At 44.2% G+C, this 27,889-nt stretch overlaps 1 protein-coding gene across 1 annotated transcript in view; it reads left to right on the top strand.

Annotated features, from left to right (window-relative positions):
* CD99L2 (CD99 molecule like 2) overlaps positions 1-27,889 on the top strand; it is a 155,077-nt gene that overhangs the window by 94,652 nt on the left and 32,536 nt on the right. Inside the window, exons 3-7 of the mRNA XM_007665870.4 lie at positions 3,734-3,793; positions 11,992-12,045; positions 20,716-20,802; positions 22,645-22,722; positions 27,723-27,794. Of these exons, the coding sequence (XP_007664060.2) occupies positions 3,734-3,793; positions 11,992-12,045; positions 20,716-20,802; positions 22,645-22,722; positions 27,723-27,794 (351 nt within the window). The remainder of the gene's footprint in view (positions 1-3,733; positions 3,794-11,991; positions 12,046-20,715; positions 20,803-22,644; positions 22,723-27,722; positions 27,795-27,889) is intronic.

A 27,889-nucleotide genomic window follows, 5' to 3' on the forward strand; every position in this document is an offset into this window, starting at 1 on the left:
TGCCACTTGTCAGCTGTGTGACTGTGGGCAGGTCACTTCACTTCTCTGTGCCTCAGTTACCTCATCTGGAAAATGGGGATTAACTGTGAGCCTCACGTGGGACAACCTGATTACCCTCTATCTACCCCAGTGCTTAGAACAGTGCTCTGCACATAGTAAGCACTTAAATACCAACATTATTATTATTATTGTTAAGAATCAATTAACTGGCCAGAAGGTGGGCAGGAACTGAAGAAAACCCCAACTTGAACCAGGTTCCCTGCGCTCAAAGAACTTGCAGTTTCATCTCAGAGCCAGACAAAACTTATTTAGAGATAGTGAAAGCCTGAGGAAGAACAAGGAGATAAAACTAGTCACAGAGCTAACAGCGCTGGGTGAAGCAGTCGACTAAACAGTTGAATATATAAATGGAGTGCCTCATCTAGAAGGAAGAATGAGCTTTGGTCCTGAGAGTAGCCGAATGCCAGTCCAGGGGAATTGATTATCCTTCTCAAGGCTTGTACAGTGCCTCTTGCGATTCTCTTTCCTCTGCCAACCATTTTATGCCCAACTGCAGCACTGCTGTTGGTCCAGTGGAAAAAGCAGTGCTCTGGTCATTAGGGCACCTAGTTCTAGTCCCATTTACCTGTAGCTGGTTAATGTAGTCAAGCCACAAAGATAGCTATTCATATATAAATGAATGCTGAAGATAGGAAGGAAGTATTAAGGGTGGATGTTGGTCTTGCTGACCCCTCACCCACGTCCTGCCTCTGGCCTGAAACTCCCTCCCCATTTAAAACCGACAGACGATCACTGCCCGCTTTCAAGCCTTATTCAGATCACATCTCCTCTCAAAGGCCTTTCTTTTTTTCTCATAGTATTTAAGTGCTTACTGTGTTTAGGCACGTACTAAGCACCAGTGTAGATTCAAGTTAATCGGGTTGGACACGGTCCACATCTCACCTCGGGCTCACAGTTTTAATCCCCATTGTACAGATGAGGTAACTAAGGCACAGAGTCACACAGTAGACAAGTAGCAGAGCCAGAATTAGATCCCAGGTGCTCCTGACTTCCAAGCCCATGCTCTATCACACTGCTTCTGCCTAGACCACCCTGCCTTTCCCTCCTCCTTCCCCTTCTGGCATGACCCTTGCACTTGGATTTGAACCTTTTCTTCACCCCAGCCAGAGCCCCGCAGCCCTTATCGGATTGTGTCTACCAACTGTATTGTATTGAATTGTCCCAAGGGCTTGGTTCCCTGCTCTGCATGCAGTAAGTGCTCAATAAGCACAATTGCTTGATTATGTTCATAGCTTTAATTTACTTTAGTGTCTGTCTCCCTTTCCAGACTGCAGTCTCCTTGTGGGCTGGGAACATATCTTCCAAATCTGTTGTATTCAACTCTCCCAAGTGCTGGGTAGAGCGTTCTGCACACAGTAAACCCTCAATAGATAAGAGGAAGTTGCTTGGAAGATGGAGACAAACTGTAATCTGGCAGTTTGGGGAGGGGTGAAAGGAGAGTTTCCGGCTGGGGTAACAGTGTGAGGATGGAGGCGAAAGAGCCAAGAGTGGGATGCCCAATGAGAAAATTAACTTGGGAGGGGAGCAGACTGTGCCGGCCATTGAGCTCCTGTCAGCTGTTGCCACACTGAAAGTTATAAAGCTGATGGAGCCTGTGCCACTGGGCGACTTTCTGTTGCGTTGGGGGCAGTCGGGGATCTAGAGCAGTGGCTGTGGGAGTGTATTTCTCGCAGTGACTCTCAATGCAGCAGATGCAAGTTTGGAGCAGCTCAATTTGGCTGGTGTGCTGGGTGCAGATCATTGCTCCAGCAGTGTGCCACCCCTCAGCCAATCAAGGGACAAGGTGGCAGGCTAAGTAGTGATTTCCGGCAGATATGTGTGTATCCTGCAACTTTTTTCTGTAAGGTACTCAGTATCTTGAAGGTCACTGCAGAAAGGTGGAGGGGGAAGAGAGAAAACAGCAAGTCTGCTTCTTTCCTATTGGCTCCGGCGTCCTGAAGGCCATCCCTAGGAAAATACCCCTGGCCTAGTGGCATCTCATTTTAGCAGAAAGTACACTCTTTCTCTAATGTGGCCCCAACTTTCCATTGCAGATGTCTAACATTTAATATAGGAAGGAAGCTGTCTTTTAAACAACAGACTCATCTATGTAGTGATTAGTGTGATTTCTTTAAAAAAAAAAACAAAAAACAAGCAATCCACAGCAGAGCTCTCTCAAATGTTTCCTTAGGAAAATATAAGGAGAAACAGAACATCCAAACCCTAGATCTTGCATTTCAATCACTCTCTTGTTTGGAGAGTTTACATTTAAATGGATGGTAAATGAAACAAGATGTGATGTGTGAATAACTAAAATTAGATCTGAATGGGTGATAATACATATTGACCATTGTATGTAAAGGTTTTGGGGGGTGATTTATACTGAAATGCTGATACCTGCTTTCGATGGACTACTGCCTTTTCACTGTTATTGTCCTCATCAGTAAAGCTCTAAATTTATTCATGAAGCAAGCTGGAGCTCAGGTGGCAATAGCTAAATCTATTTAGAAGTAGGAATAAGAAGAAAGCCATTTTAATGTTTCCTTGCAGTGCTGCAGTATTTAGCAAGCCCAAAGGATATTAATTGCTCAGCATGCTTTGGGATGTAAAAACATGAATTTATCAAGACAAATGTGTTCAAAACTAGATTAAGTCAACAGTAATTAATGGGAGGCAAAAATATCTGGAAATTAAGGATTAACCAGACCTAGTGAATTACATCAACCTATAGTGGGAAGGAGAGGCTCACCAATATTGAAGGGGATAGAGGCTATTTCCATCTTTGTGAGAATTTAATAAAATTAAATGATAAATTTTTGGGGTGTATTTGTGAAAAATGGCCTGACAGCTGGAGATCAGATTGTAGATAGGAAATACCAAGTTGTATTTGATTCAATAGAAGATTGCCTTTTTGTTTATGGAAAGTAGTTGTTTAGTTGTTAACTCTTGACTGTGAGCTCATTGTGGATAGGGAATGTGTCTGTTGTTGCATCGTACTCTCTCCAGCGCTTAATAGAGTGCTTTGCACACAGTGAGCTCGCAATAAATATGATTGAATGAATGAACTATAAAAACATTTGAAATGGTTTGGATGGTCTTTTTTTTTTTTAAAAAAAAAACAAAACAAATATTGTTTAAGCACTTATGTACCAAGCATTGTAATAAGCATAGGGATCAATACAGGATATTCAGGTTGGACACAGACCCTGACCCACATGGGGCTCACAGTCTTAATCGCCATTTTACAGATGAGGTAACTAAGGCACAGAGAAGTTACGTCACTTGCCCAAGATCCTGCAGCAGACAAGTGGTGGAGCCGGGATTAGAACACAGGTCCTCCCAGACCCATGCTCTTTCCACTAAGCCACACTGCTTTTTTGTGCTTCATTTTTAGAAGTTTTTACTAATTCCCTTGGGAAACAGCAAGCATAAACACAGATGATGGTCAGGTAGATGGATGGAGTGGTTGGCTTCACTGGACAAATTTAAGTACAATGAATAATGCCATATCCATTAAGGCAGGCAAATGGAAAACCTTGAGGTGATCCCTCTGAAATTTGCCAGTCATGAGATTCTGTTTTTGTATTTTTCATCTGTGTATTTGAAAAATTTGAGAATTGAAGAAATTTAAGTGAGAAACTATTTTTAAGTTTTTTCTATGCTTCCAGAGCTTATATTCATTCTTTGTTTTTAGGCTCTGGGGACAGTGATTTCAGTTTGGAAGATGCACTGAGTGACCTTACTACAAAGAAACGTAAGTAGCATCCAAAAAGCTTTATACAGAACTAATTGCGATGAGTCATATGTGTCATTATCTACCTACCCAGATTAGACACTAAGAGGGTGAAAAATACATTACATATGTTTGGGTTTTTTTCTGATCAGATGATCTATTCATAAGTCTAATATCAATATCATTTAAACAAATTATTTATGATGCTTACAAAATAGCACATTATTCTACTTGTTGAAAGTAAGTTCATTTGAACTGAGGGTGTGTTTTCTTTCAAGTCCTATTCTTAGACAATTGGCTTCCTGAAGTATTTTGCCTGAGTTTTGGTTGCAGAACTGCTTTCATTCCTGTTCACTGTAATTTCCTGCCTATTAAGTTAAATTGCCTTCAACCACCTTTTTGGGCATTGGTCATGCTGAGGATGAAGCTTTAGCTGTTGCCTTTACTGAGATTTTTTTTTTAAATGACACACAGTGCATCCTGTGTTATATGCAAAGTCACAAATATCATCAGAGAAGGGATCCTGTAGACCCTGACTACTAAAATTCATTTCTGGACTTAGCTGGAATAGACGGTTACGTTCACCTCCTCTACGAGATAGAAGTGGAATCTGGTTGCTTCCCCCCCGCCCCAATATGGTGAGGGATGTGGGGAGCAAAGCAAGGTTTGCCCACTTGGTTTACTTAGTTGTTTATTAGGCCTGTGAAATTTCACCCACCCCCACCCCACCCCACTGCTGGCAACCCTTGCTGCTTTTGCTGCCTTTTCTCTCCTTTGGAGGGCTTGTGGGGTTGAAGGACTTGGGGGATTAGTTTTGGAATTAGACTGTGTTGACTGACCTGGCAAGTGGCAGCTTAGATCAGCATCTTAACTCATTTTTCTTGGGGCTCTGTGCTAGGCCAAGTGTGGGGCCAGTTTGGGAATAACCTTCCCAACAGGTGTCAGCATCATTCCCCTCCTGCTAATTGTGATTGCTCAGTCTTCTTTACCTCTCAGGGCTAAATGCTCCAAAATAATCGTACCGCTTTCATACCGCTCTGCCTTCGCGGCATCCAACCTCAACTCTCCAACAGATAAAATTCCTCCCATCCCTATAAATTTGCAGTAAACCCAGAGGGAAAAGTAAGCTGGAACCGGATGTGACACTGTCCAGGTGAACTAGTAAGTGATAGGATGGGAGCCCTGGTGTGAGTTATTTGGAAGCATCAGGCCTCAGCCTGCCCAGGCTCCCATCACCAAGCTCCATGGCCATACCAGGCATCAGGTTGATCCGGGAAAGGGAGGGCAAAGGCTCTGGAGGAAGTGGAGGTGCAGGCTGAGAAATTTCCAAGGAGCCTGCATGGCCCGAGGCAGGGTGGGGCAGTAAGCCTAGGCAGGGGCTGAGCGGGGCTTGGACTTCAGGAAGTCAGCAGCGCTATCTGCTCATGCATTATGCCCGCTTATGCCCGCTGTGACTGTGGATGTAGTCGGGGCAGACCTCTTGGAGAAGATGTGATTTTAGGAGGGTTTTGGAGGGTGGGGCACTGTCACATATGAAGGGGGAAGGAGTTCCGGGCCTGAGAAGAATGTGGGTAAGGGGTTGGTGGCGGGATAGATGAGATGGTGGTACAGAGAGTAGTTGGAAGTAGAAGAGCAGAGTGTGCAGGGTGGGAAGATGAGGAATTCTGTTTCGGACATGTTTTGTTTGAGGCGTTGAAAGGAGGTGTCCTGAAGGCAAGTGGGAATGCGAGACTGCAGAGAAGGAGATAGGTCAGGCCCAGAGAAGGAGATGTGGGAATTATCCCCGTCATGATCTCTGGGTCCTTATTACAGGATTTATCTCCGTAAAATCGGAGAGTATTGGAAGCTGTAGTAAAATTCAGCTCGATAGGTTAGCCGAAGAAGTGATTGTCGATCGCTGCAAAGATCAGTGGCTGGGAAGTCCTGGGGATGGGCACCTAAGAGTGGGTGTGCAGTTGAAGTGCCACATCCCCGGGGTACATGAAATGTACCCAGATCAGACACAAACTCAGAAACGAAGGTACCACAGTCAACAGTGGCATTTTTGAGCATGAAGGGCAGCAGCGTTTAGCGAAGGGGGAAAATAAACACAAGAGTGACATTGGGTTAAAAATATTTTGATCTTTTCTGAGAAGTAATGAATAGGAGGGCTCGTGATTAAGAAATGATGTGGGAACAAAGCAACAAAGACATCTGTTTCCAATGTTTGGAGAAATGAAATTCAACCACACACTATCAAGAAGGATGCGGACGTGGGACACCCAAGCTTGCAAATAAGCCCTGGGGATCAAAACATTTTCTTCCAGCCATCTGTAAGGCTGGGCAGCGCTCAGAAATGTTTCCAGTGTGATTATGCACTGGACTAAAACATCATAAACATGGTCATTTGCTTTTCAGCTAAATGTTTCCTCATCTTTGGTATGTTTCCATTTGATGGAGTGCAGCAAATGTTCAGTGGTGACTTGATTTTTATTAAAATGCTCTTTGAATGTATTATGCTGTTTGGAATAATTGCACGTGATGCCCAGAAGAGCTCTCCTCATGGTGGGCATTTCATTTGCAGGGAGCTGGAAGGGAGGGAGGGGTTGAGACGAGACAGGGTCATCTGTTTGTGCTTTGTAGACCTAAGGAACAGCCCAGAAAACAGTTTGTTCTTCAGCAGGGCCACAGGGCTTTACCCCGTGGGCACTGGGGAAACCTAGAAAGAGATTTCATTTCCCAGCGCAGTCTTACCAAATACTGATTTTTGTCCTACTTTGTTTTAATCTTTATTATACCACTGCTCTGAGCTGAGTGTTTTACCTCTTGTTTCTATTCCAGGGAAACTAAAACACCCATCCAATGGCAGGGAAGAGTTACAGAGGGAAAGAGAGCCTTCGCTAAGGCTCTTCTGGGAAATGTAAATTAGATTTCTCTGGAGCCCCTGGGGTCCACGCTGGGCTGCTGCTGAGGGAACAAGCTGCCTTCTGGGCTCTTGTTGAAGCCTGCAGAGCACAGAGAAATGCACTCCTGTGTCCCACCTTCCTTCCTCTCTCCCTTGCTCTCCTCCCTTGCAGCTCTGCTTCCAAGAGAAGACTGCTGGGAGGAAGTAGGACACGTGTCAAGCTGGTTTATCCGGTCTCATCCTGGGAGCTCTCCAATTAAGAAAAGTAGCAGATGCCTGGCGGCTAACCTCAGTATACTGATTCCCCCAGTGTGGGCCAGATATAAGAGAGGTCCTTGAGGACCTAAATCCCTGGCCCTCTTTCTGCACATTTAAATCATACCCATTAGAGAAGCAGCACAGCTTAGCGGAAAGAGCACACGCCTGGAAGCAGAGAATACCTGTTCTCCTTTCTAGACTGTGGGCCCCATATGGGACAGGAACTGTGTCCAATCCCAATGTACTGGACCTATCCCAGGGCTTAGTACAATGCTTGGCACCTAGAAAGTGCTTAATAAATGCCTCTGTGTTTTATTATTATGGATTTGTAGATAGACCAATGAAGATTATGATTATGTTACCAACTGAGCCCCAGCTGCGTGTTGGGCACTGGGCTCATAGGAACTTCACATGAGAAGTAATCCCAGGAGGCTCCCCAACCTGGACCGTGGTCCTTGGCTATGAACAGTTCGGCCTTCCTGCCTTCCCACTGTTCTCTGAGTTTGACCGTTCAGGCGGCAGGCTGGTGATGGCTCTGTGCCTCTACAGGAGGTGGGATTGGTGTCCTGCACTGGTGTGTGGAGGTAGGGATGCTGCCCCAGACATCGGGAAGACCCCGTCGAGTCTCAAGCCCACAAGGGTGTGGTGGAGTAAAAGAATCTGATCGTAACAAAAGAATAATATCTCCAGACTTTTTTCTTCTCAGAAGACTCGTATTTATTCTGCCGCCCAGGGTTTGTTGCATAGGTTCACCTCTGCTAGAGACATCTGCTCTCAGACTCACAATTAGTCAGTTGTTCTTACTACTGTGTGTGTCAGTGTACATGTGAGTACCTAATCTTTACTCTGGTGAGATAAAAACAAAACTTTTTTTCTTTTTCACCTCTGGCCTCTTTTCCACATGTCACTTTTTATTTTCTTGGTACTCTTCTCCTTTTTCTTTACCTCCCTCGGTCAACAATGGGTCTGTCTTCCCTTCCTCTCTTCTCTTTCTGACCCTATCCTGCCTATTCATGTTAACTCTTCTTATTTTCTCTCTCACCTCCTTTTTATCCACCATTTAGTTTTTCCTCCTTAGCTGCTATCCTTCACCTTTCTTTGGATCCTTCTTCTCTCCTCTGCTATATTTTACTTATCTGCCTCAGTGCTTTTCCTCTTTCTGCCTCTTTCACACTGCCTGTCATTTTGCCCCATTCTCTGTCTCCCTTTTCCTGTCTGTTGCTTTTCTTTTTCCCTATCGTCTTCCGTCCCCCTCCCTCTCTCGGTGTCACGTGGGTTTCAGGCAGTCATCCTGAAATTGTCTGGCAGTAACAGAATGAACCATTGACTGAAGCAGCTCAACAGGGAGAAACTCACATATGGCACACACAAGGAGTACAAAACCTCTTCACCTATTACTGACATGAAAACTGACAAAACTCTGTGTGTGTGTGTGTGCGCGCGCGCGCACGCGCACTGTAGGTAGACTCAATGAAGAAATTTCACTTCATTTTTCATTGTTCAGGTGTCATAACTTCAACACAAGAGCACCAAACTGACAAGAAAAGCAAACCACTTCAAACTTGTTCATGTTAGTTTAAACAGGAGTTCAGTGCTTCAACGAGGTCTCTAGCTTTGGCCCCACTCTGTTCACCTGTAAAATCCTCCCCTCAAGCACCCTCCCCCATAAATCCCATGTGGTAGATCAGCCTTGATTTGACTGGCCCAAGAAGTTTAAGGTGAAAACTCCTTTAATTCTCACTTGGTAGATGGGAGATGTGTATCCAAACCTTCTTTCTCCTGCTTCTCCTTTTTCCCACTCTACACCTTTCTTCTTCCCAGTCTGGGACACTTAACTGTGGGGCTTAGTGTGGTTGGGCTATGATCAAACTAGCCCCTCTCTGGGACTACAGGGGAAGGAAAAACTCACTTTTGAGGACCCCCACCCTGAAGAAAAATGAATTGGTTTTACTACTAGGGGTTCTATCAGGTGCTGCCACCTGGAACACAGCCAGTCACAGGGGAACAGGGGGAAAGCAGGAACAGGGGTGTTGGAATGAGGTCCCCTAACCATTTTTAGAGAGAGAGAGAAAGAGAAAACCTTCTGAGGTGTGTTCCTGGAGGGTGACGGTATGCAGAGAGAATTAGAGACTTGATCCTAGAGTGATGAGTCTCAAGAGAAAGGTCCTCCCTGGAGCGGATCCTGAAGGAAAGATCCCTGAGAAGCGAGGCTCCTACCCCATGAGAGGGGAAACGATTGTGAAGATTGGTAGTAAGTCTATCCTGCCATCCAAAGGTGCTGAGGGAAGGATCTGGAAAGGGTGAAACTGGAATCTGGGGCACCCTGAGACAGCAGGTGAAGAATGTGTGCCTCAGGACATCTTCGGGAAAGTAGAAAGGGTCCTGGGGAAAGGGGGAAAATTGTTAGAGAAAGGGAAGGTAATTTGGATTGGAATTCTCTTCTACTTGAGACCAAATCAGTGCATGAATAATACTTGCTATTCCTCCACTAAAAATCTATTCGGAGCTCTAATCTCAGGGTCTGCCTGTGTTATGGACACAGGTGATTCTGGGGTGATGGGGAGATGTTTGCCTGGGAAACTGTGGGAAGGGAAGAGAGTGTATCTCCCTTGAGCTTCCTGCAGCTAGCCTCTGGAGTAGGAGGCAACAGGCCAAACTCAAAGTAATTCTTTGCTGCTTGGAGGGTCACTAGGTTGAAAGGTTAGGGATCGTGGTTGGGGCTAAGGAGGTGCAGAAACGAGATTCTCTAGACAGGATGCCCAAATGTGTCCATCCCTGGAATGGTAGACTTGGCGGGGCTTTAGAACCTTATCACGGGGCAAGATTCTTCTAAGTGGCACCAGACGGGGGTGGCTTTCGGCTGGGATTTAGTGCTAGGGCTCCCTGGCATGTCCCAGTGATACATTTTCATCATGCAATTTCATGGATGAGTCAGCCCAAGCTAAGTTGGGTTTTTTCCTTCAGGATAGAGGGCTAGGTTAAAAGCCTGACCAGGGTTCTATCTCTCTCTCCATACTCCTCGTCACACTCTTCCAAAGAAATATAACCCAGACATTCTTATTGGGAAACAAATTGTAGAAGTGAAGCGACTTGTCCAAGATCATACAGCAAACAAGTGGCAGAGCCAGGATTAGAACTCTGGTCCTATGACTCCCAGGCCCCTGCTCTTTCCACCAGGCCATGCAAATTCTCAGCATGTTTAATGTTTAACGGGCTTTGTGTTCTGTGGTTGAAAGGCAGCCTAGAAATATAAAGAGCTCAGCTAACTGTAGTACCTTTGTTAGGTTTGGTTGCCAAGTCGAGGGGAACAGAAGGCGTACACTTTTCTATCTCTGCTGTGTCTGTGCTTTTTCCCTTTTGAGAACATTTTTGGCCTTTTGTACATTCTTGTACTTTTCAGCAACGAATCCAACCTGCCATGATAGTGTTAGAGGAATCGTGTCTCATGAAGTGAAGAAGCATGGTGATTCTTGTATTTGGGCATTTGTTTAATAAGACCCAAGGCTGCTGATACCCTCCTTCAGTTCATCTCAATGGACTTACACAGAATTACTTTTAATCGTTTAACTAGCCAACTTTTTATCTTTCTGAAGTGCCTGAGAGGTCTTTTCTCCATTGGCAGAATGAAGAGGAATAATGTTATTCTCTTGTACTTAACTTTGGCTGGATTAACTTTCTCAGGAACTTCCAGACCTCTTCTGAAAACTTTCAAGCCATCAGCACCTTTGTTAAAATGTCTCTAGGGGAACCTAACAAGTTTTATTTAATTTTTGGTGCAGCACATCAGTTTCAGAAATTCACTCCTAATAGGAGTACTCTGTTTCTGGTTCCAGTTTACCAAGCAGAGAAGAATATTTTTTAATAATGTTTTTGAGAATGGCTTGATATGAATAGGTTTCATTATTGAAAGAGCCCAACTGCTTGATGAAGCTGGTCTTCCATTACTCTTCTCTCGATAAGTAGACAGACCTCTTTAGTGCATAGAAGAAAATAAATTCAAGTACAGCTCAGATCACAAAGAAGTCTGTAGTTAATTAAAAATATATTTTTCAGGTCAAAAAAAGTTACCAAAAAGGATTCCAAGTTAATGCTCTTCCAGTCATCACAGATTTGAGCCCAGAGAATTCAGCTTTTCATTCATGAAAGCAGCATGACCTAGTGGAAAGAACACAGGCCAGTGCGTCACAGAACCAGAGTGTTAATCCTGACTATGCCACTTGCCTTTTTTGTGACCTGGGGCAAGTCGTCCAACTACCCTGTGCCTCAGTTTCCTCATTTTCAAAATGGGGATTAAATTGTTATTCTCCCTGCTACCTAGACTTTGAACCTATATTTAGTTGTATTCATTGAGCACTTACTGTGTGCAGAGCACTGTGCTAAATGCTTGGGAGAGTACGGTACAACCAATAAACAGACAGATTCTCTGCCCATAGTGAGCTTACAGACAGGGGCAGAGGGACTGCGTTTGACTGGATTAGCTTGTATTTACCCCAGTGCTTACAGTAGTGTTTGACACAAAATAACTACTTAACAAATGCCACAGTTACCATTATTATTACTATTATTATTAATAAGACTTTATCCTGCTTGAAATTACCATGGCAGAGTATTAGAAAAATTGAATTTTCAGTGGTAGCTATATTTTATTTTCAAAAGAAATCTTTATTGCAATAGACAAAGTACAGGCCAACAAAACCATTTCTATCTCAGTTAAAGGTACATCTTATGAAGGATCAAGATTTGTGAATATTCATCCTGGTTGACTTAAAAAAGAATTCCTCAGTTTTTCTCATCCCTGAAATGGGATTGGGTAGGCTGTCTCTTACCAGGGAGCTGGGAAGGATGACTGACAAATGATTAAAGAATCAGAAGAAAAATAAAATGTCTATGTATCATTAGCTCCCTGAAGAGAGGAGTTGTTGCCCCATAGTCTTTGGGATGCCATCCTGCTCAAGGAACATTAGTTGATGGTGATTAAAAATGGAATTGTGGCAAAAAAGTAAAACTTTGAATTTGTGTAATTATTCATGCTTTCTTCCAAAGTTGTTTTCTAAGTGTCAGTGTCTTCGCTCTGCAGCTGTTCCCGAGCCTCCCAAAAAGCCATCAGGTGGGACAAGAGGAGGAGGAGCAGGTGAGTGTTTTCTTTTTCCCCTTCATCTTAAGAAAAAATGAACACATTTTTTTTTACAGGAAAATAAAGGTCTTCACTTGGCTGGACCACCTGTCCCCTCCAGTGGAAATCTGCATAGTGTAGTACTGTCATCCCCAGTCTTCGATTTGCAGTAGGCCACCTTCCAACACACTGTGAGCCGCCTGAAACCCTGAAAGTTAGAAGTGAATGTGGGAATAGTATGTTCAGGTAGGCCCGGTGGGAGCAAGACAGATCCAGGTGGAGGTAGTGTCCACATTGAGCTCAGACCTCATGGTGGGCGATAGGGCAAACTGAAGAAGGTGTGGGGAGTTCGAGTGACCAGCTGTTGAAACGGTTAGCAGCAATGGGGCCCTGGTTAAGAAGAACATGGGATCCTGGAACAGTGGATTGCACAGCTGTGATTTAGATAAATGGTTGCTTTTTGCCAGCTTCCCCATCAACTTATTTTGTGACCATAGGTAAGTCAAATTTCTCTGACTGTGTTCCGACCGGAGAGAGGTGCTGGATGGAAAGGTCAACTATAAAATGCTTGGAGATATTTGAGGAGAAAAGGCCTATGAGAGATGAGTATCTGGAAAATGAGTCCACCAATACTGCAGCAACAAGTTCGGGGGGGGGTTGGCGGGGGGGGTGGCGGAGAATTTGTGGCAGATAAAGTCAAGGTAAGGGAAAGGGACTAGAAGCCTTTGAGATTTCTAAAACCTCTCATATGTCATATTGCATTTAGTTAAAAAAAAAAAAGCTCAGCAGATCAAAAACTCAGCTTCATGAAAATAGCTGTTCAGTGAGGAGTGACGAAATACACCAAGATCTCCTTCCATGTTTCAGTCCAGAGACATATTTTATCTAATTTTCCTCCTACTCGTTTCTGAACGTCCTTAAATGAGAATCAGAAAGATAGTCTAGTTTATAATTAGTTATGTAATGATGTTTTTCCATCCTTTCGGTATCATTAGATGTCCTTGTTAATTAGGTCCATGTAGCATAAGAGAAGTTTTAGTTGGTTCAAAATTGGATTGAAGAGCCACCTTTGGTTTCACACTGAATCCAAAGAAAACCCATTTTAGGTCAGATTGAACACTGCCAGCCTAAATGAAGAAAAACTGTGATTGTCCAGTTTGGGCTTGGTAACCTTCAAAAAAGTTTCAAGTATAGTTAGAAGAGGAATTCAGGTCCGAAGAACAAATTACTCCATCATGTGCTCTATCATCTGGCCATGCTTTCATTCCCCCTCTCCAGTATTTGAGTCACAAAACCTACCAGTGGGAACTCTCTGTAGTCAAAACAAGAAGGCAAATTTATATAAAAAAAAAAAGGCAATCCACAATCCCCTTTGCTTCTCAAACAGGATACCTGGCTCCCCAGTTGAAGTAATGCACTCAATACTTTTGTAGACAGCCGAACCAACTCAGCCCCTGTTTTCTCCCAGTCACTGGCCTCTTCACTCTCGGGGACCCAGGGACCCTTTATCTTTACGTGCATTAACTCTGCCCTCACCTCTGCCTGGCAAAATTATATCTCCAACCTTATTATTTCTCCATGCTCATTGTCCTCATCGGTTGTTCCAGACATTTAATTCTCTCCTCACACCCCCGTCTCCTTTTCTGTCCTCTCTTGCCTCTACTGTCCTGGCCACCTACTTTATTGACAAAATCAAAACCATTTGGCATGATCTCCCTAAAATCTCCCCTGTCATTCCCTAGTCTCTCCCTCCTCCTGCCCCTCTTTCAACTCTCCCATCTTTCACAGCAACATCTCAAGAGGATCTCTTGTCTTCTCTCAGAATCTACCCCCTCCACCTGTACATCCGACCCCATCCCTTCACACCTTATCAGATATTTGCCATCTCCTTTCTTCCCTCACTAACCTACATCATCAGCTGTTCACTCTCCAGTGGTTTCTTCCCCACTGCTTTCAAACATCCCCATGCCTCCCCTTTCTAAAATAACCCGCCCTTCACCCCACAGCTCCTTCCAGTTATTGCTCCGTTTCCCTTCTACCATTCCTCTCCAAATTCCATGAGCAAGTTGTCAATACTCGCTGTCTCAAGTTCCTCTCCTCCATTTCTCTCTTTGACCTCCTCCAGTCTGGCTTCTGACCCCTTCACTCAACAGAAATCACCCTCTCTAAGGTCACCAGTGATCTTTTTGCCAAACCCAGCAGGCTGTACTGCATCCTAATCCTCCTCGACCTCTCAGATGCCTTCGGCACTGTAGACCACCCCTTTCTCCTGGAAGCATTATCCAACTCGGCTTCACTGACACTATCCTCTCCTGATTCTCCTCCTGTCTCTGTGGCCGCTCGATCTGAGTCTGGTTCATGGGCTCCTCTGCCTCCTACCCTCCGTGGGTGTCCTTCAAGGTTCAGTTCTGGGCGTGCTATTCTCCATTTACACTCCCTTGGAGAACTTTTTTGCTCATGTGGCTTCAGCTACCACATCTGTGTGGATAATTCCCAAATCTACATCTCCAGCCTTGATCTCTCTCCCTTTCTGCCATCTCGCATTTCCTCTCACCTTCAATACATCTCTACTTATATGTGCTGCAATCACCTCAAACTTAACATGTCCAAAACAGAACTCTTTACCTTCCCATCTAAATCCTCCCCTTCCCATCACTGTAGAGAGCACCACCATCCTTCCTGTCTCACAAGCCTGTAGCCTTGGCATTCAGCGTGGCTCGGTGGAAAGAGCACGGGTTTGGGAGTCAGAGGTCATGGGTTCTAATCTCGGCTCTGTCGCTTATCAGTTGTGTGACTTTGGGCAAGTCACTTAACTTCTCTGTGCCTCAGTTCCCTCATCTGTAAAATGAGGATTGAGACTGTTAGCCCCACGTCGGATAACCTCATGACCTTGTATTCAAGGTAGGGAACCAGCATGGCTCAGTGGAAAGAGTCTGGGCTTGGGAGTCAGAGGACATGAGTTCGAATCCCGGCTCTGCCACTCATCAGCTGTGTGACCGTGGGCGTCACTTCACTTCTCTGTGCCTCAGTTACCTCATCTGTAAAATGGGGATTAACCGTGAGCCTCACGTGGAACAACCCGATTACCCTGTATCTATCCCAGTGCTTAGAACAGTGCTCTGCATATAGTAAGCGCTTAACAAATACCTACATTATTATTATTATTTGTATTTGCCCCAGACTTAGAACACTGCTTTGCACATAGTAAGTGCTTAACAAATACCATCATCATTATTATTATTATTATCCTTGACTCCTCTCATTCAACCCACATAATTCAATCTGTCACTAAATCCTGTCAGTTCAACCTACACAGAATTACTAAAATCTGTCCTTTCCTCTCCCTCCAAACTGCTACCACGTTAACCAAAGCACTTATCTTATTCCACCTTGATTACCGTTACCGGCCTCCTTGCTGACCTCCCTGCCTCCTGTCTTTCCCCCCTCCAGCCCATACTTCACTCTGCTGCCCGGATCATTTTTCTACAGAAATATTCAGCCCATGTTTCTCCACTCCTCAGGAACCTCCAGGGACTTCCTGTCCACCTCCTCATCAAACAGAAACTCCTCACCGTCAGCATTGAAGTGCTCAATCACCTTACGCCTCCTACCACAACCCAGCCCACACATTTCACTCCTCTAATGCCAACCTACTCACTGTACTTTCATCTTGCCTATCATGCCGCCAACCTCTTGCGCACATCCTGCTTCTGGTTTGGAGTGACCTTTCTCTTCGTATCTGACAATTACTGTCCCTCTCTTCAAAGCCTTATTGAAGGCACATCTCCTCCAAGGGGCCTTCCCTGACTAAGCCCTCTTTTTACTTTCTTTCACTCCCTTCTGGGTCACCTTGAATTGTTCCCTTTATTCAGCCCCTTCCCAGTCCTGCGGCACTTCATTCAGTTGTATATATTGAATGGTTACTGTGTGCAAAGCACTATATTAAGCGCTTGGGAGAGTATGCTATAACAGATATATTCTTGCCCACAGCGAGCTCACAGTCTAGAAGGGACTTATGTACATTTGTATTGTCTGTCTACTCTTCTAGACTGTAAGCTCGTTGTGGGCAGAGAATGTGTCTTTTATATGGTTATATTGTACTCTCCCAAGTGCTTAGTACAGTGTTCTGTACACAGTAAATGCTCAGTTAAACGATTGATTAAATGATTGACTGGCAGCTGCCCCTGTTGGAAGGTTCTACCAGTCTTCCATCTCCTGACCTTAACCAATCATATTTATTGAGTGTTTACTGTATGCTGAAAAAAACAGGATAGAAAGAACATAGATTCTTTTGAAATGTGGTGTTGGAGAAGGGTTTTGCAAATACCGTGGACTTCCCAAAAAAACAAATAAATGGATTTTGGAGCAAATTAAACCAAAGTGGTCTTTGGAAGGCCAGATGACTCTACTTAGATTATCATATTTTGGACACGTAATCAGAAGGACTGATTCTCTGGAGAAGACACTAATGCTAGGAAAAGTCCAGGGAAAACGTGGAAGAGACAGACCAGCCGCTTAGATGGATAGAGACCGTAACAGTGATAATGGAAGAATCATTAGAAAGGTTGAGGATTATGGCAGGGGACAGGACATTCTGGAGAAAGTGTATCCATGGAGTCTCTGTGAATCGGAAACAACTCGACGGCACATAATAATAATAATAATAATTACTGAATGCAGAGCATTGTATTAATCAAGTAGCTTAGGAACTAGAACCCCTGTGTGCTGTTTGCCCAGAAGCAACTGCGACTCATGGCAGAATTCACCCCAGCCTCAGGGCAGGCCTCACAACCATTGTGTCCTCTGGGCTGCTATTGAGCAGCCCAGCTGTCCCATCTCTGGCATATCTGAAAGTTGGACTTGTGCCCCAAGTCACCAATCCCAGTCCAAAGCTAGTTGGCCCACTGGAGATGGGCCAAACCATTCATTCATTCACTCGTATTTGAGTGCTTACTGTGTGTAGAGCACTGTACTAAGCCCTTGGAAAGTATAATTCAGCAACAAATAGAGACAATCCCTGCCCACAAAGGTCTCACAGTCTAGAAGCGGGGAGACAGACATCAAAACAAGTGAACAGCCATCAATATAAATAAATAGAATTACAAATGTGTACATATATATACAAGTGCTGTGGGGTGGGAGATAAAGCAAAGTGAGCGAGTTGGGGTGATGGGGAGGGGAGGAGGAGCAGAGGAAAAGGAGGGTTTACTCTGAGAAGGCCTCCTGGAGGAGATGAGCCTTCAGTAGGGCTTTGAAGGTGGGGGGGGGACCAATGTGCCAGGGCACACTCCCTGATTTTCCCAACCTGTAGATTAGGGCAGACTAGAGGTGAAACAGGCAGCTGTTGGAGTTATTAGCTAGCAAAACTGAGATGAAGCACAAATGGTCCTCGTGCTAATCTCAGATAGAACTGTTCCACACTCAGATTCTTAAGCCTCGAGCCCTGCAAATGTTTTTACAGGAAGATGATGAGCCATATTAGGGTGTCCAAGGACAGTGTCCAACCAGTCACCTTCTGCACCTGGAGAAACTCACAAGGTCCTGACCCAGTCATCTAAATAGCCCAGTCCTCAGGTACCACAACACCCTGAAAGCACCACCGGTAGCCAGTAGGTCATTTAGAGAAGCAGCATGGCTTAGTGGACAGAGCACGGGCTTGGGAGTCAGAGAATGTGAGTTCTAATCCCGGCTCTGCCACTCGTCTGCTGTGTGTCCTCTGGCAAGTCACTTAGCTTTCATCTGTAAAATGAGGATTAAAACTGTGAGCCCCACGTGGGACAACCTGATTATTCTGTATCCACCCCAGAGCTTAGAATGGTGCTTGACACATAGTAAGCGCTTAACAAATACCACAATTATTATTATTATTAGAGAAGTCAACAAAAATACGTCTCAGTCTCAGTCCCTCCCTCCCCTCGAAGTCCAAAATAAGCCTTACGTGCATCGGCCCACCCGATGACCTCCGAGTTCTACATGAAAACGAGCTCCTTCTTCACTGTCTCTCAGACTCTAATGAGGAAAATAATACACCTGTCATACACATGCTACAGTAAAGAAGAATCTCAGCTGCTCATTCCAGCTTTCTTTTTCACCGTAACTTGTTGGAGCAGGCAATTCTTGGTTATTCTCACTAAGCTATGGATAGGGCAGTCTCTGTTGTAGCCATACAAGCTCCCTTCTCTAGAGAAGCAAGGGATTCTGATTCGGGAATCATGATTTGTGGGAATCAAGGTTTGTTTGGCTCTTACATGGTATGAATGTTTCTCCTGACCTGTGGTCTGTTCTTGCTGATAATTCCACCAGGGAGAGCCATATGGACCGGGCCGAAAGGACTGTGTTCCCAGGAACCCCTGGGAAAGGTGCTGGCCTGTCTTCTTGGCAGCAGTCTCTCCATGCTTGGCGAGCTCCTTATTTACGAAGAGCTGCAGAGGCTGGGGCCAGTCAGGTTTCCTCTCTACTATCCTGGCTGTTGGCCTCAACAGTCTGTTGATATGGGAGGGGAATTCCTGGCCTCTCTGATGAAACCACCTCCAGGATTATAATTAGTGTTAATTGGAACTATAGTTAATTTGACTGCGGTGCTATCGTTTTCTTGTTATGACCAACTCCTCGCCATTTATCTACCGTGCTTTCTGAGAAGCTGAGTGCAAAGCCAAGATAAGGAGTGAGTCACTAGTGTTAGAGCCCTGCATTTAGACCCGTGGCGTTTTTTCACCAATCTTTCCCATGTTAGCCTGTGTCAGTGAGTTTAGGAAAGGGAGGATCAGGAATCTAAAGGAGTTTAGGAGTAATGCTGGGGCCTTCAGGTTTATGCTTGGCCTCTTTCATTCTACTTCAGGCAAATGGTCCAGTGCTAGCTTGAATGACCACCTTAAAGACACAGGAGGGTTAAGTTTCATTGCTTGTCCCGGTCAACAAATAGCACCTTTGCTCAGAAACAGGAGTTTTGGAGACGACTTCTTATTTTCAGCTGTGAATAATCTGCTGATCGGGGATCTCTGTTTTTCCTGATATTTCCAGGAAATTTTCCTGAATTCCCTCTTTTTTCAGAATTGTCTCCAGTTTTAGAGTATATAGTTTGTTTGACCCAAGTTGTATAGTCAATGGCGATCCTAAGATTGAGAGAGAAGATTTCAGGTTTTAATGAGCAAGATGGTTCTGTTCCTCGAGTTTGTCTGTTTTGCCCCTCCCTGACCCTCTCCTTTCTTAAAGGACTGACCACCACTCTCCCCACCTTCAAAGCCATATTTAAAATTACATCTCCTCCAACAGTCCTCCCCCAACTAAGCCCTTATTTCCCCTCCTCTCTCTCTTGCATCTTCTCTGCACTTGGATCAGTGTCTTTTAAGCACATCCCACAGCCCCACAGCACTTAAGTTCATAGTCGTAATTTATTTTAAAGTCATTCTCCCCGGCTAGACTGTAAGCTCCTAGTGAGCAGCGAATGTGTCTACCAGCGATGTTATACCGTATTCTCCCAAGTCCTTAGCACAGTGCTGTGCACACAGTAAGTACTCAGTAAATTCCATGGATTGATTCTGGTGTAAGGAAATCCTTTTCCTCAATAATTCCATTTACCTCTTGCCTCTTTTATTTTTTTTTCCTTAATTGAAATTTAATCACAACAGCTGCTGCTGCAGGTGCTGATGCCAGCACAGTGATGGGACTTAGCCCTTTTCCTCCTCTTTCCTGGCTCATCGTCCCATCCTTCCGCTCCAACCCCGCTGAGGAAAGCGGGACTGGCCCCAGCAGGCTTGAGAGGAGGGATCAGCAGAGTCCTTTCCTACCCTTCTTAGTAGAATGGAGTTAATAGTGCCCTGCACCCTGTAAGCAATTAATAAATGCCAGTGATTGATTGGCTACACAGCTGAGGCGGGGGTAGGAGGTGTGGCTACAAGCCCGGAGAGAGCTGTGTTGGCAGCAGCAGCCCTGCCCACATCCAACAGCTGTTACTATGATTAAAGTTCAAAGAAAAAAAATCATTTGTGGGAGCGAGGACTTTAGGGAGACAGGGATGGTTGGGAAGTGAGTTCATGGTATGGAAGAGAAAAATCCCTAAAAACAATAATAATTATGGTATTTGTTAAGCACTCACTTTGTGCCAAGCACTGTCCTGAGCGCTGGGATAGACAAAAGATAATCAGGTCCCACATGGGGCTCACAGTCTAAGTAGGAGGAAGAACAGGTATTAAATCCCCATTTTATGGATGAGGGAACTGAAGCACAGAGAAGTGAAGTGACTTGCCCAAGGTCTCACCTCAGGTTAATGGAGGAGTCGGGGCTAGAACCTGGTCCTCCGACTCCCAGGCCTGTGTTCTTTCCACTAGGCCATGCTGCTTCTCAGAGAGGAAAAGTGCTGGGGAGGGAATTGACCTCTCACTTTGGGCAAGTTATAATGTTAGGAGCAGGAGTCATGTAAGTGGGGTATATTCAGCAGATAGTTCAAATATACCCCTTGTATTGTGTGATGGTAATGCAGGGTGAATTCATACTCCGTGGCTCAGTGATTGATTGATCTAGCAGTTTCCAGTGTAGTTGGATGCCTCTTTGATATAGCTAACTAACTTTGCGAGACTTGAAAATCTATGACCCATCTAGGGTGTGAGAATTGAATGAATTGCATAATATATTTGAAATCCCTTCCCAACTTAATAGGCTTTTTTCTCTTTTTTTCTTTTTCCATCAAAGACTCTGATTTGGACTTGTTTGATGCCCTGGATGATCGAGATGATCCAAATGATGGTAGAAAAACAAAGCCAAATTCAGGAGGAGGAGGTGAGTGGATTAGGTCTTAACACTGTCCCAGTGTGAGACTAGGACGGACATATATGTGGTAAAAATCCACTAATCAGGGAGTTCCAAAAGCCAAGCCTGTCAGTTCCAGCAGACCAACAGATGTGCCATAGATTACTCCCTCCTATACCGTAAGCTCCTTGTGGACAGCGAACGTGCCTCCCAAATCTCTCGACTTGTACTCTCCCACATGCTTGTGCTTGCGTAGTTCAATAAATATGATTGATTGATCATATTTCCAAATCAAAAGATTATATCCTAGTAAGATAAAATATGGATTCCCCAAATCCACTCTGGTTCTTTAGGTGGAATTAATGAACTTAGGGCTGCATGTAAATGGTATGAGCTGAACTACTTCGGATGCTATGAGACCCTTCTAAGAGTGTGTTTAACCCAGGTATATATTGCACTGGCAGATGTACATTCATAATTAGTTCACAGAATATTGCACCAACGAATGCCTCATGTTCGACTTCTTTTTCTCCCCTTTTCTGGCACATCAGTAGGTAGTATTTTTTGAGCACTTGCTCTTTGCAGAGCATTGTACTAAGCACTTGGGAGAGTACAATAGATACGTACACATGATCTCTGTCCTCAAGGAGCTTGCAACCTAGTGAATTGCTTTTCTTTCCTCCACTAAAGGTTTCACCGTCCACATCATGGCTGGTGCTTCCATTCTGCCAGCAGATGCAACAGATGTGGCAATTCTGTCCATAACACAAACGCATAGGCGTAGTAATATAAAAGTATTGAACATCAAGTGGTCTGACACTGAGTAAACTTAAGTAATAGATTGTTGCCATTTTAGATAATGATAATAATGTTGGTATTTGTTAAGTGCTTACCATGTGCAGACCACTGTTCTAAGCGTTGGAGTATATACAGGGTAATCAGGTTGTCCCACGTGAGGCTCACAGTCTTCAACCCCAACAGATGAGGTAACTGAGGCACAGAGAAGTTGTTACTCGCCCACAGTCACACAGCTGACAAGTGGCAGAGCCGGGATTCGAACCCATGACCTGTGACTCCCAGGCCCGGGCTCTTTCCACTGAGCCACGCTGCTTCTGATCAAAACCATGGAACTATGCTTTAAGTAACTTTTTTAAAAATCTTTTTTGCCTAATATAAGTCCAACTTAAAGTAGGAAGCAAGATTTTTTTCCAAGACCTCGAGGATCCTCAGATTTCGCTGCCTTCCCAAAACCATTCTTCTGAGAGAGTGATTCTGTCTTTATGTAGTTCTGGTTTGTAGTTCAGGAGTTATAGTGTAGATTTTGTGCTCTGAAAAGAATCAGAGTGAGATGGAAGAGAGTATAACTCTTGTTTCATTTTTCTTGAATATTTCTCTTTCACGGCATTGCTACCTGTTGTTAATTGGAGAAAAATGACTTCCTTCTCTGGGCAGTGATGTTTCAAGCACTTTCTCCTTTCCAGGGGAGTGTAAATGGACAGATGTCCTGTCATCCTAGGCAGAATGCAGAAAAAGATGTACTAGAATGAGAGACACTACTGGCTGTAGGGCCATGTTCTTTGGTGGTTAAGACCTTTAGTAGACAGTCCTAAGCTTGAGGGACTATGTTGATGTGAAGTAAGATCCACAAGAGCAAGGGCCATATTGTCACGTTTTGCCAATGCTCCTTATTGTCAAGAACAGGACTCAGAAACGCTCAGAACGCTCAGAAAATACTGATGATGATGGTAATGGGACACCATAAAATGCAATCCAAGAAGTTTCAAGTGGCCACATTTGTGCAGGATGTAAACAGGAAATCTGTGCTGACAATAGAACTGCAATCTGTGACTGTGTTTTTGATTTTCTTCCCAGGTGGTTTCAATCCACTAGACTTTGATTTGGGTCCTGTCCCATCCAAGCCAACAACTAAGCCCTATCCAAAGAGACCAGGTCTGTGTACATTTCCTAAAACAATCCGTATGTTCATGTGATTTATTGATTTGGACATATTCAAAATGATTGAATGGATTTGTCCTCATGCCCCATCCCAGTTCCAAGCAAAAATAATATCTGTAATAGTTGCAGTTAATTACCAAGTACCAAGTACTATACTAAGCAACCAGGTAGATACACAACAGTCAGGTCTGACACAGTCCTTGTCCCACATGGGGTTCACAGTCTAAGGGGGAAGGAGAACAGATATTTGATTCCCATTGTACAGCTAAGAGAACTGAGTCACAGAGTTGTTAAATGAGATGCCCACGGTCTTACGGCAGGCAAGTAGCGGAGCCAAGGGTCCTCTCCCATTTCCTCCTCTTTATTTGAGCTTGAACCCCATTTAAACATTAAGTCTCACCCGAGAACAGTGCATACCTGTTCATTTCTTTTGGCATCCAGGCACGTAAAGAGTTTTTTGGTAACTATTGACCACGCCTTCCAAGGAGAAAACATTGGTATTGCGCTGGCGTGATGGTCAGGAGTTCTGAGGGACATGTGCTAGTATATATGAAATACTGTGGGTTTTGGGGGGAATGATGCTGCAGTAAAACAATAATAATAATAACATTAGTTATGGTATCTGCTAACTGCTTACTATTTGTCAAGCACTTTCTAAACCCTGGGGTAGATACAAGCTAGGTTGGACACAGTCCCTGTTCTGCATGGGGTTCCTAGTCGAAGTAGGATGGGGAACAGATATTGGATTCTTATTATTCTTATTAAACTGAGGCACAGAGAAGTTAAGTGATTTGCCCAGCATCACATAGCCCTCAAGTGACAAATCCAGGATTAGACCCCAGGTTTTCTGATTCCCAGGCCCATCTTTTTTCCATTAGGCTGTGCTACTTTCTTCTAGCAAGAGGAAACAAATATGCCATTGTGACACAATCATCAATTGATGGTATTTATTGAGCACTTATTGTGTGCAGAGCATTGTACTAAGTGCGTGTGAGAATACAACAGAGTTGGCAGATATGTTCCCTACCCACAATGAGTTTATGGTCTAGAGGGAATAATCTTTAGTTGTCCTTGAAGGTCCTGGGATGTATTTGCATCCAGGGATCAGGGATCTGTTGAAGATTGTCCCCAAGTGGTGGGACGGATCAGGATAGGAGACCTGAGTTCCTGGGCCTGATAAGTTAGGGATGAGTTTGTGAATGGGCGAGGCAGCAGGGGACTGGGGGAACCTGGAGAAAATCTCTGACCTGGACAAACCCTAATAACAGTGATTGTATTCATTTAGAAATAGTTGTTGTAGTTAGTTGATCATTTGTATTGGGTGCTTACAGTGTGCAGAGCAGTTTACCAAGCACTTGGGAGAGTGCACCATAAAAGACGTATACTCTGCCCATAGTGAGCTAACCGTCTAGAAGGGCTTTCAGTCTAGGGAAGTAGTGTTTAATGACTGCCCACTTAATGCAGTGCACTGTGCTTGGCATTTGCTCTTTGAAAAGCAAAGTGCTAAGCCCTGGGGTGGAATTTAAAATAATTAGAGTGGATGCATTTGAGCTCACAGTCTGAAAAGGAGGAAGAACATGTAGTTTATCCACATTTAATAGAGGAGGACACTGAGGAACAGAGAAGTCTGCCCATCCAAAAGTTAATTGACTTGCCCAAGGTCACCAAGTGGCAGAACGAGGACTAGAACCAGGATCTCCTGGATAATTTCTGGAGCCCTGAGTTATCTTGCATTTGCACAGTGTTTTTATTATTCCAGAGCACTCTCACATATATCATCTTATTTTATTTTCACAACAGCCTTATGAAGGAAGATATTACCCCTATTTTATAGGCGAGGAGACAGAAGCACAGAGAGGTGAAGTGCCTTCGTCACATTCACACAGCAGACCAGGAGCTGAGATGAGAACCCTGGTCTCTTAATTCCCAATGCTGTGCCTTTTCTTCTAGGCCCATGATTAATCTGGAGTCTTCATCACACCTTCTGCCGTTCCTCACTGGAAATGGTGCTCAGTGAATCACTTTTTCCTAGAGTGCTATTTGTTGTTTAATTTCTTTTGAAGAGGACCAGCTTTTGTTATAAAAAATACTTTTTGGCAATACATTCTCTTGAGGTTCACCTGGGTATAAAAATGCAGGTCACATCAATTGTATTGAGCTTGTTGCTACCGTATTTAGAAGTCATGACTTTGGACTCGTGGAATAGTGTGAGGCAAAGGGTGTTGTAAACTGCAAAATAGGTGATGATTTGCACCAATTGATCTTGCCCCATGCAGTCCCGCAGAGCTGAAATTTCATGCCCTCTTAAACAGAAGGATTGCATTAATAGGCTGCTTTTGTTCCATTTTGTGCACTCCTGAAGAAAACTCCTAGTAAAAGAAACTGCCTCCATGGGCTTTTCTTGTGAATGAAATACAGTGGAGTGGAGTAAATTGGAAAGCATTATTGTCTTAACTTTCTGTATTCATCAATACTGAATATCAATCCTGAATATCCTGTTCTGACAGGGGAGACAGAAAAGTGTTAAATGTACTTAAGACTTTGGGCCAAGCTGCTCTTTAAGATGAGCAACTGTCCTTGTTTGCTCCTCTGAAAGAGGTTCATGGAGAATCGCTTTTCTTCAGTAGAGAGGTTCAAATGTTGGCCGACCCCAGAAAATTTGGGCTTGCTCTTCTCCTAGCCCCTCTTGAGTTGTCCGACTCTTGTGCCAAATCCCACCCAACCTACTGCCTAGCACGGTGAAAGACTGGACTTGTTCCAGCTTCTGAAGAGGTTCCCGTAGTGCTTGCTAAGCATTTGCAGAGCTCCAGGTGCCGTGTCGATCGTGTAATGCTACTGAGCTTCTGTGCTCAATCTCAAGTCCTGATGAGCTTTCAAGATCAAGGGATGAATTGAAGATAAAAAGTCCCCTGGCCCCAGTCACTAAAACCTCAAATTCAAACTCATGTTTTTAGCTAACAGTTGTGGTGAATCTTAGACATAACTTCTCTGAGCCCACAGTAGGTGAGGCTTATGTCATATTCTTCATACTGCTGGGCTTATTTTTAAGGTAATCACCCAGGTGGCATGAGATTCAGCTACCACTCTTTAGAAACCCTTTATTAATAGCATTATAGATGCTTTATAAACAGTGTTGCTGTGAGGGATTGAGTTCACCCATTTATCATGGCCCTTTTCTACCAATTTTTTCCCCAGGCGGGCTCCATTTTTGTAGCCAAGAAAAGAAGGGCTATGTCTCAAGACCTTAGGTGGCATTCCTGTAAGTAGTAGTCACAGAATCATGAGGCTGAAAGGACTGTGAAGACCCCAGTCTAGTCTTTTCCTGTAGGCAGGATTGCACCCAAAAACCCACCGGCAAATCAGTCCTTCAATTGTATTTGTTTAGTGCATACTGTGAGCAGAGCACTATGCTTGGGAGAGTACAGTGAAACAGAGTTGGTAGATGCATTCCCTGCCCACAGTGAGCTTACAGTCTAGGGGAATGAATGAATATCCTAAATCTCAAGAGATCTGTGAAAGAAGTGCTTTAATTCAGTAATAGGTAACAATTGCTAAGTATCCTTAGGGCCTAAAGGTGTCCAGTCCATCAGTGTGCAAAACACTGTATTATGCCCTGTGAGTGTATAGAGGAATAAAGAAAGATGATCCTGTCCTTAAAGAGTTCACCATCTAGTGAGGAAGCAGTCAGTCAAGTAAATTACCGACAGGATGAATTAATAGACAAGAAATAAATGTACTTGAATGTTATGCTGGGTTGTTAGTACTTAAGTGCTGAGGTGTATGGAAATGCCAAAATGGCATTTGGGAATATAAAGTGGGGAGATTTGGAAATCACTTGGGGAACACCTCCTGGAGATGATGTCGTTTCAGGAGAACATTGAAAATGGGAAGAGCAGGGATTTGTTGGATATGAAAGGAGAGGAAGTTTCAAGTAGGAGGGAGGACATGAGCAAGAGGTCTCCAGCTGGGGAGAAGAGAAAAAAGCACAGTGGGAAGGATATCTTGAGAGTTGGGCTGTTGTGGGAGAAGAGAGTGGATAGGTAAAGAAGAGATTGCTGATTGAGTGACTAAACTCCAGTGCTCAGGAGTTTCAGTCAATATGGAAAGGAAAGGGCCACCACTGGAGACTTTTGAAGAGTGGGGAAACAAGGACAAAGCAACATGTTAGGGAAATAATCTGGGTAGTAGATTGAAGTTTGGACTGGAGAGGGGAGAGACTGGAAGCCAGGAGATTGATGAGGAGGCTGATGCAATAGTAAAACCAGGATACAGGAAGTTCCTGGGCCAGAGCAAAGAATGGCTGGAGGGATTGTCCTTTCCGAGCACTTAGTACAGTGATCAGCACACAGTAAGCAGAGGAAGGAAGGGGCTGATTCTAGACATGGTATGGAGGAACGGCTGACGGGATTTGGTGATAGGTTGAATATGGGGGTTTGAAGAGATGGATAAGTCAAGACAAATGCCGAGGTTACGGGCATGAGAGATGGGGAGAAGAGTGGTATTGTCATTGGTGATGGAAAAGTTAGATGTAGGAGAGGACTTGGGAGGAAGACAGATTCAGTTCTGGACATGTTGAACTTGAGGTGGCAAGATATCCATGTAGAGATGTTCTGCAGGCAGGATGTTTCAAGTTTCCATGTGCCCAATTTAAATCCTTCCTCCTGCAACTTAAACGTATTTCTTCCTGCCCCTATCTTTGCTGGAAATGAAAAACAGCTGATCACCACCTTGAGGCAGAGGGAATGATCTTGAGGGCCTTTCCCGCCCCCGATGCTATTTATTACAGATAAGTAAAAATCCTTCATTTTTTTCCTTTTCCAGGCTAAAGAAAGCCTCAACCTCATTCCCTGGTGCACTACCATTTAGTGGCTGATGTTTCTTTTGAAAGGCCCTAGCCAGATGTATCCTTTCCTCAGCTCCCGTATACCAAAAATGATCTCTTAGAGAGCAGCTGCTCTTGTAAGAAATGCTAACTTTGTTGTGCTCTTACATAGGCGGATGGGACCACATCCAAACAACCACAACCAAGAGGCCGCGAGTTACCAAAGCTCCACCAAAAATATCAGGTAACTTCAATTCTGGAAGAGTCCAAGAGATGAAGCTGCAAAAATTCCAGACTAGACAAAAGTGATCTTAAACTGTCTTTTATGGAGTGAAATGC

This window comes from Ornithorhynchus anatinus, chromosome 6, assembly GCF_004115215.2.
Source record: "Ornithorhynchus anatinus isolate Pmale09 chromosome 6, mOrnAna1.pri.v4, whole genome shotgun sequence".
NCBI lineage: Eukaryota > Metazoa > Chordata > Mammalia > Monotremata > Ornithorhynchidae > Ornithorhynchus > Ornithorhynchus anatinus.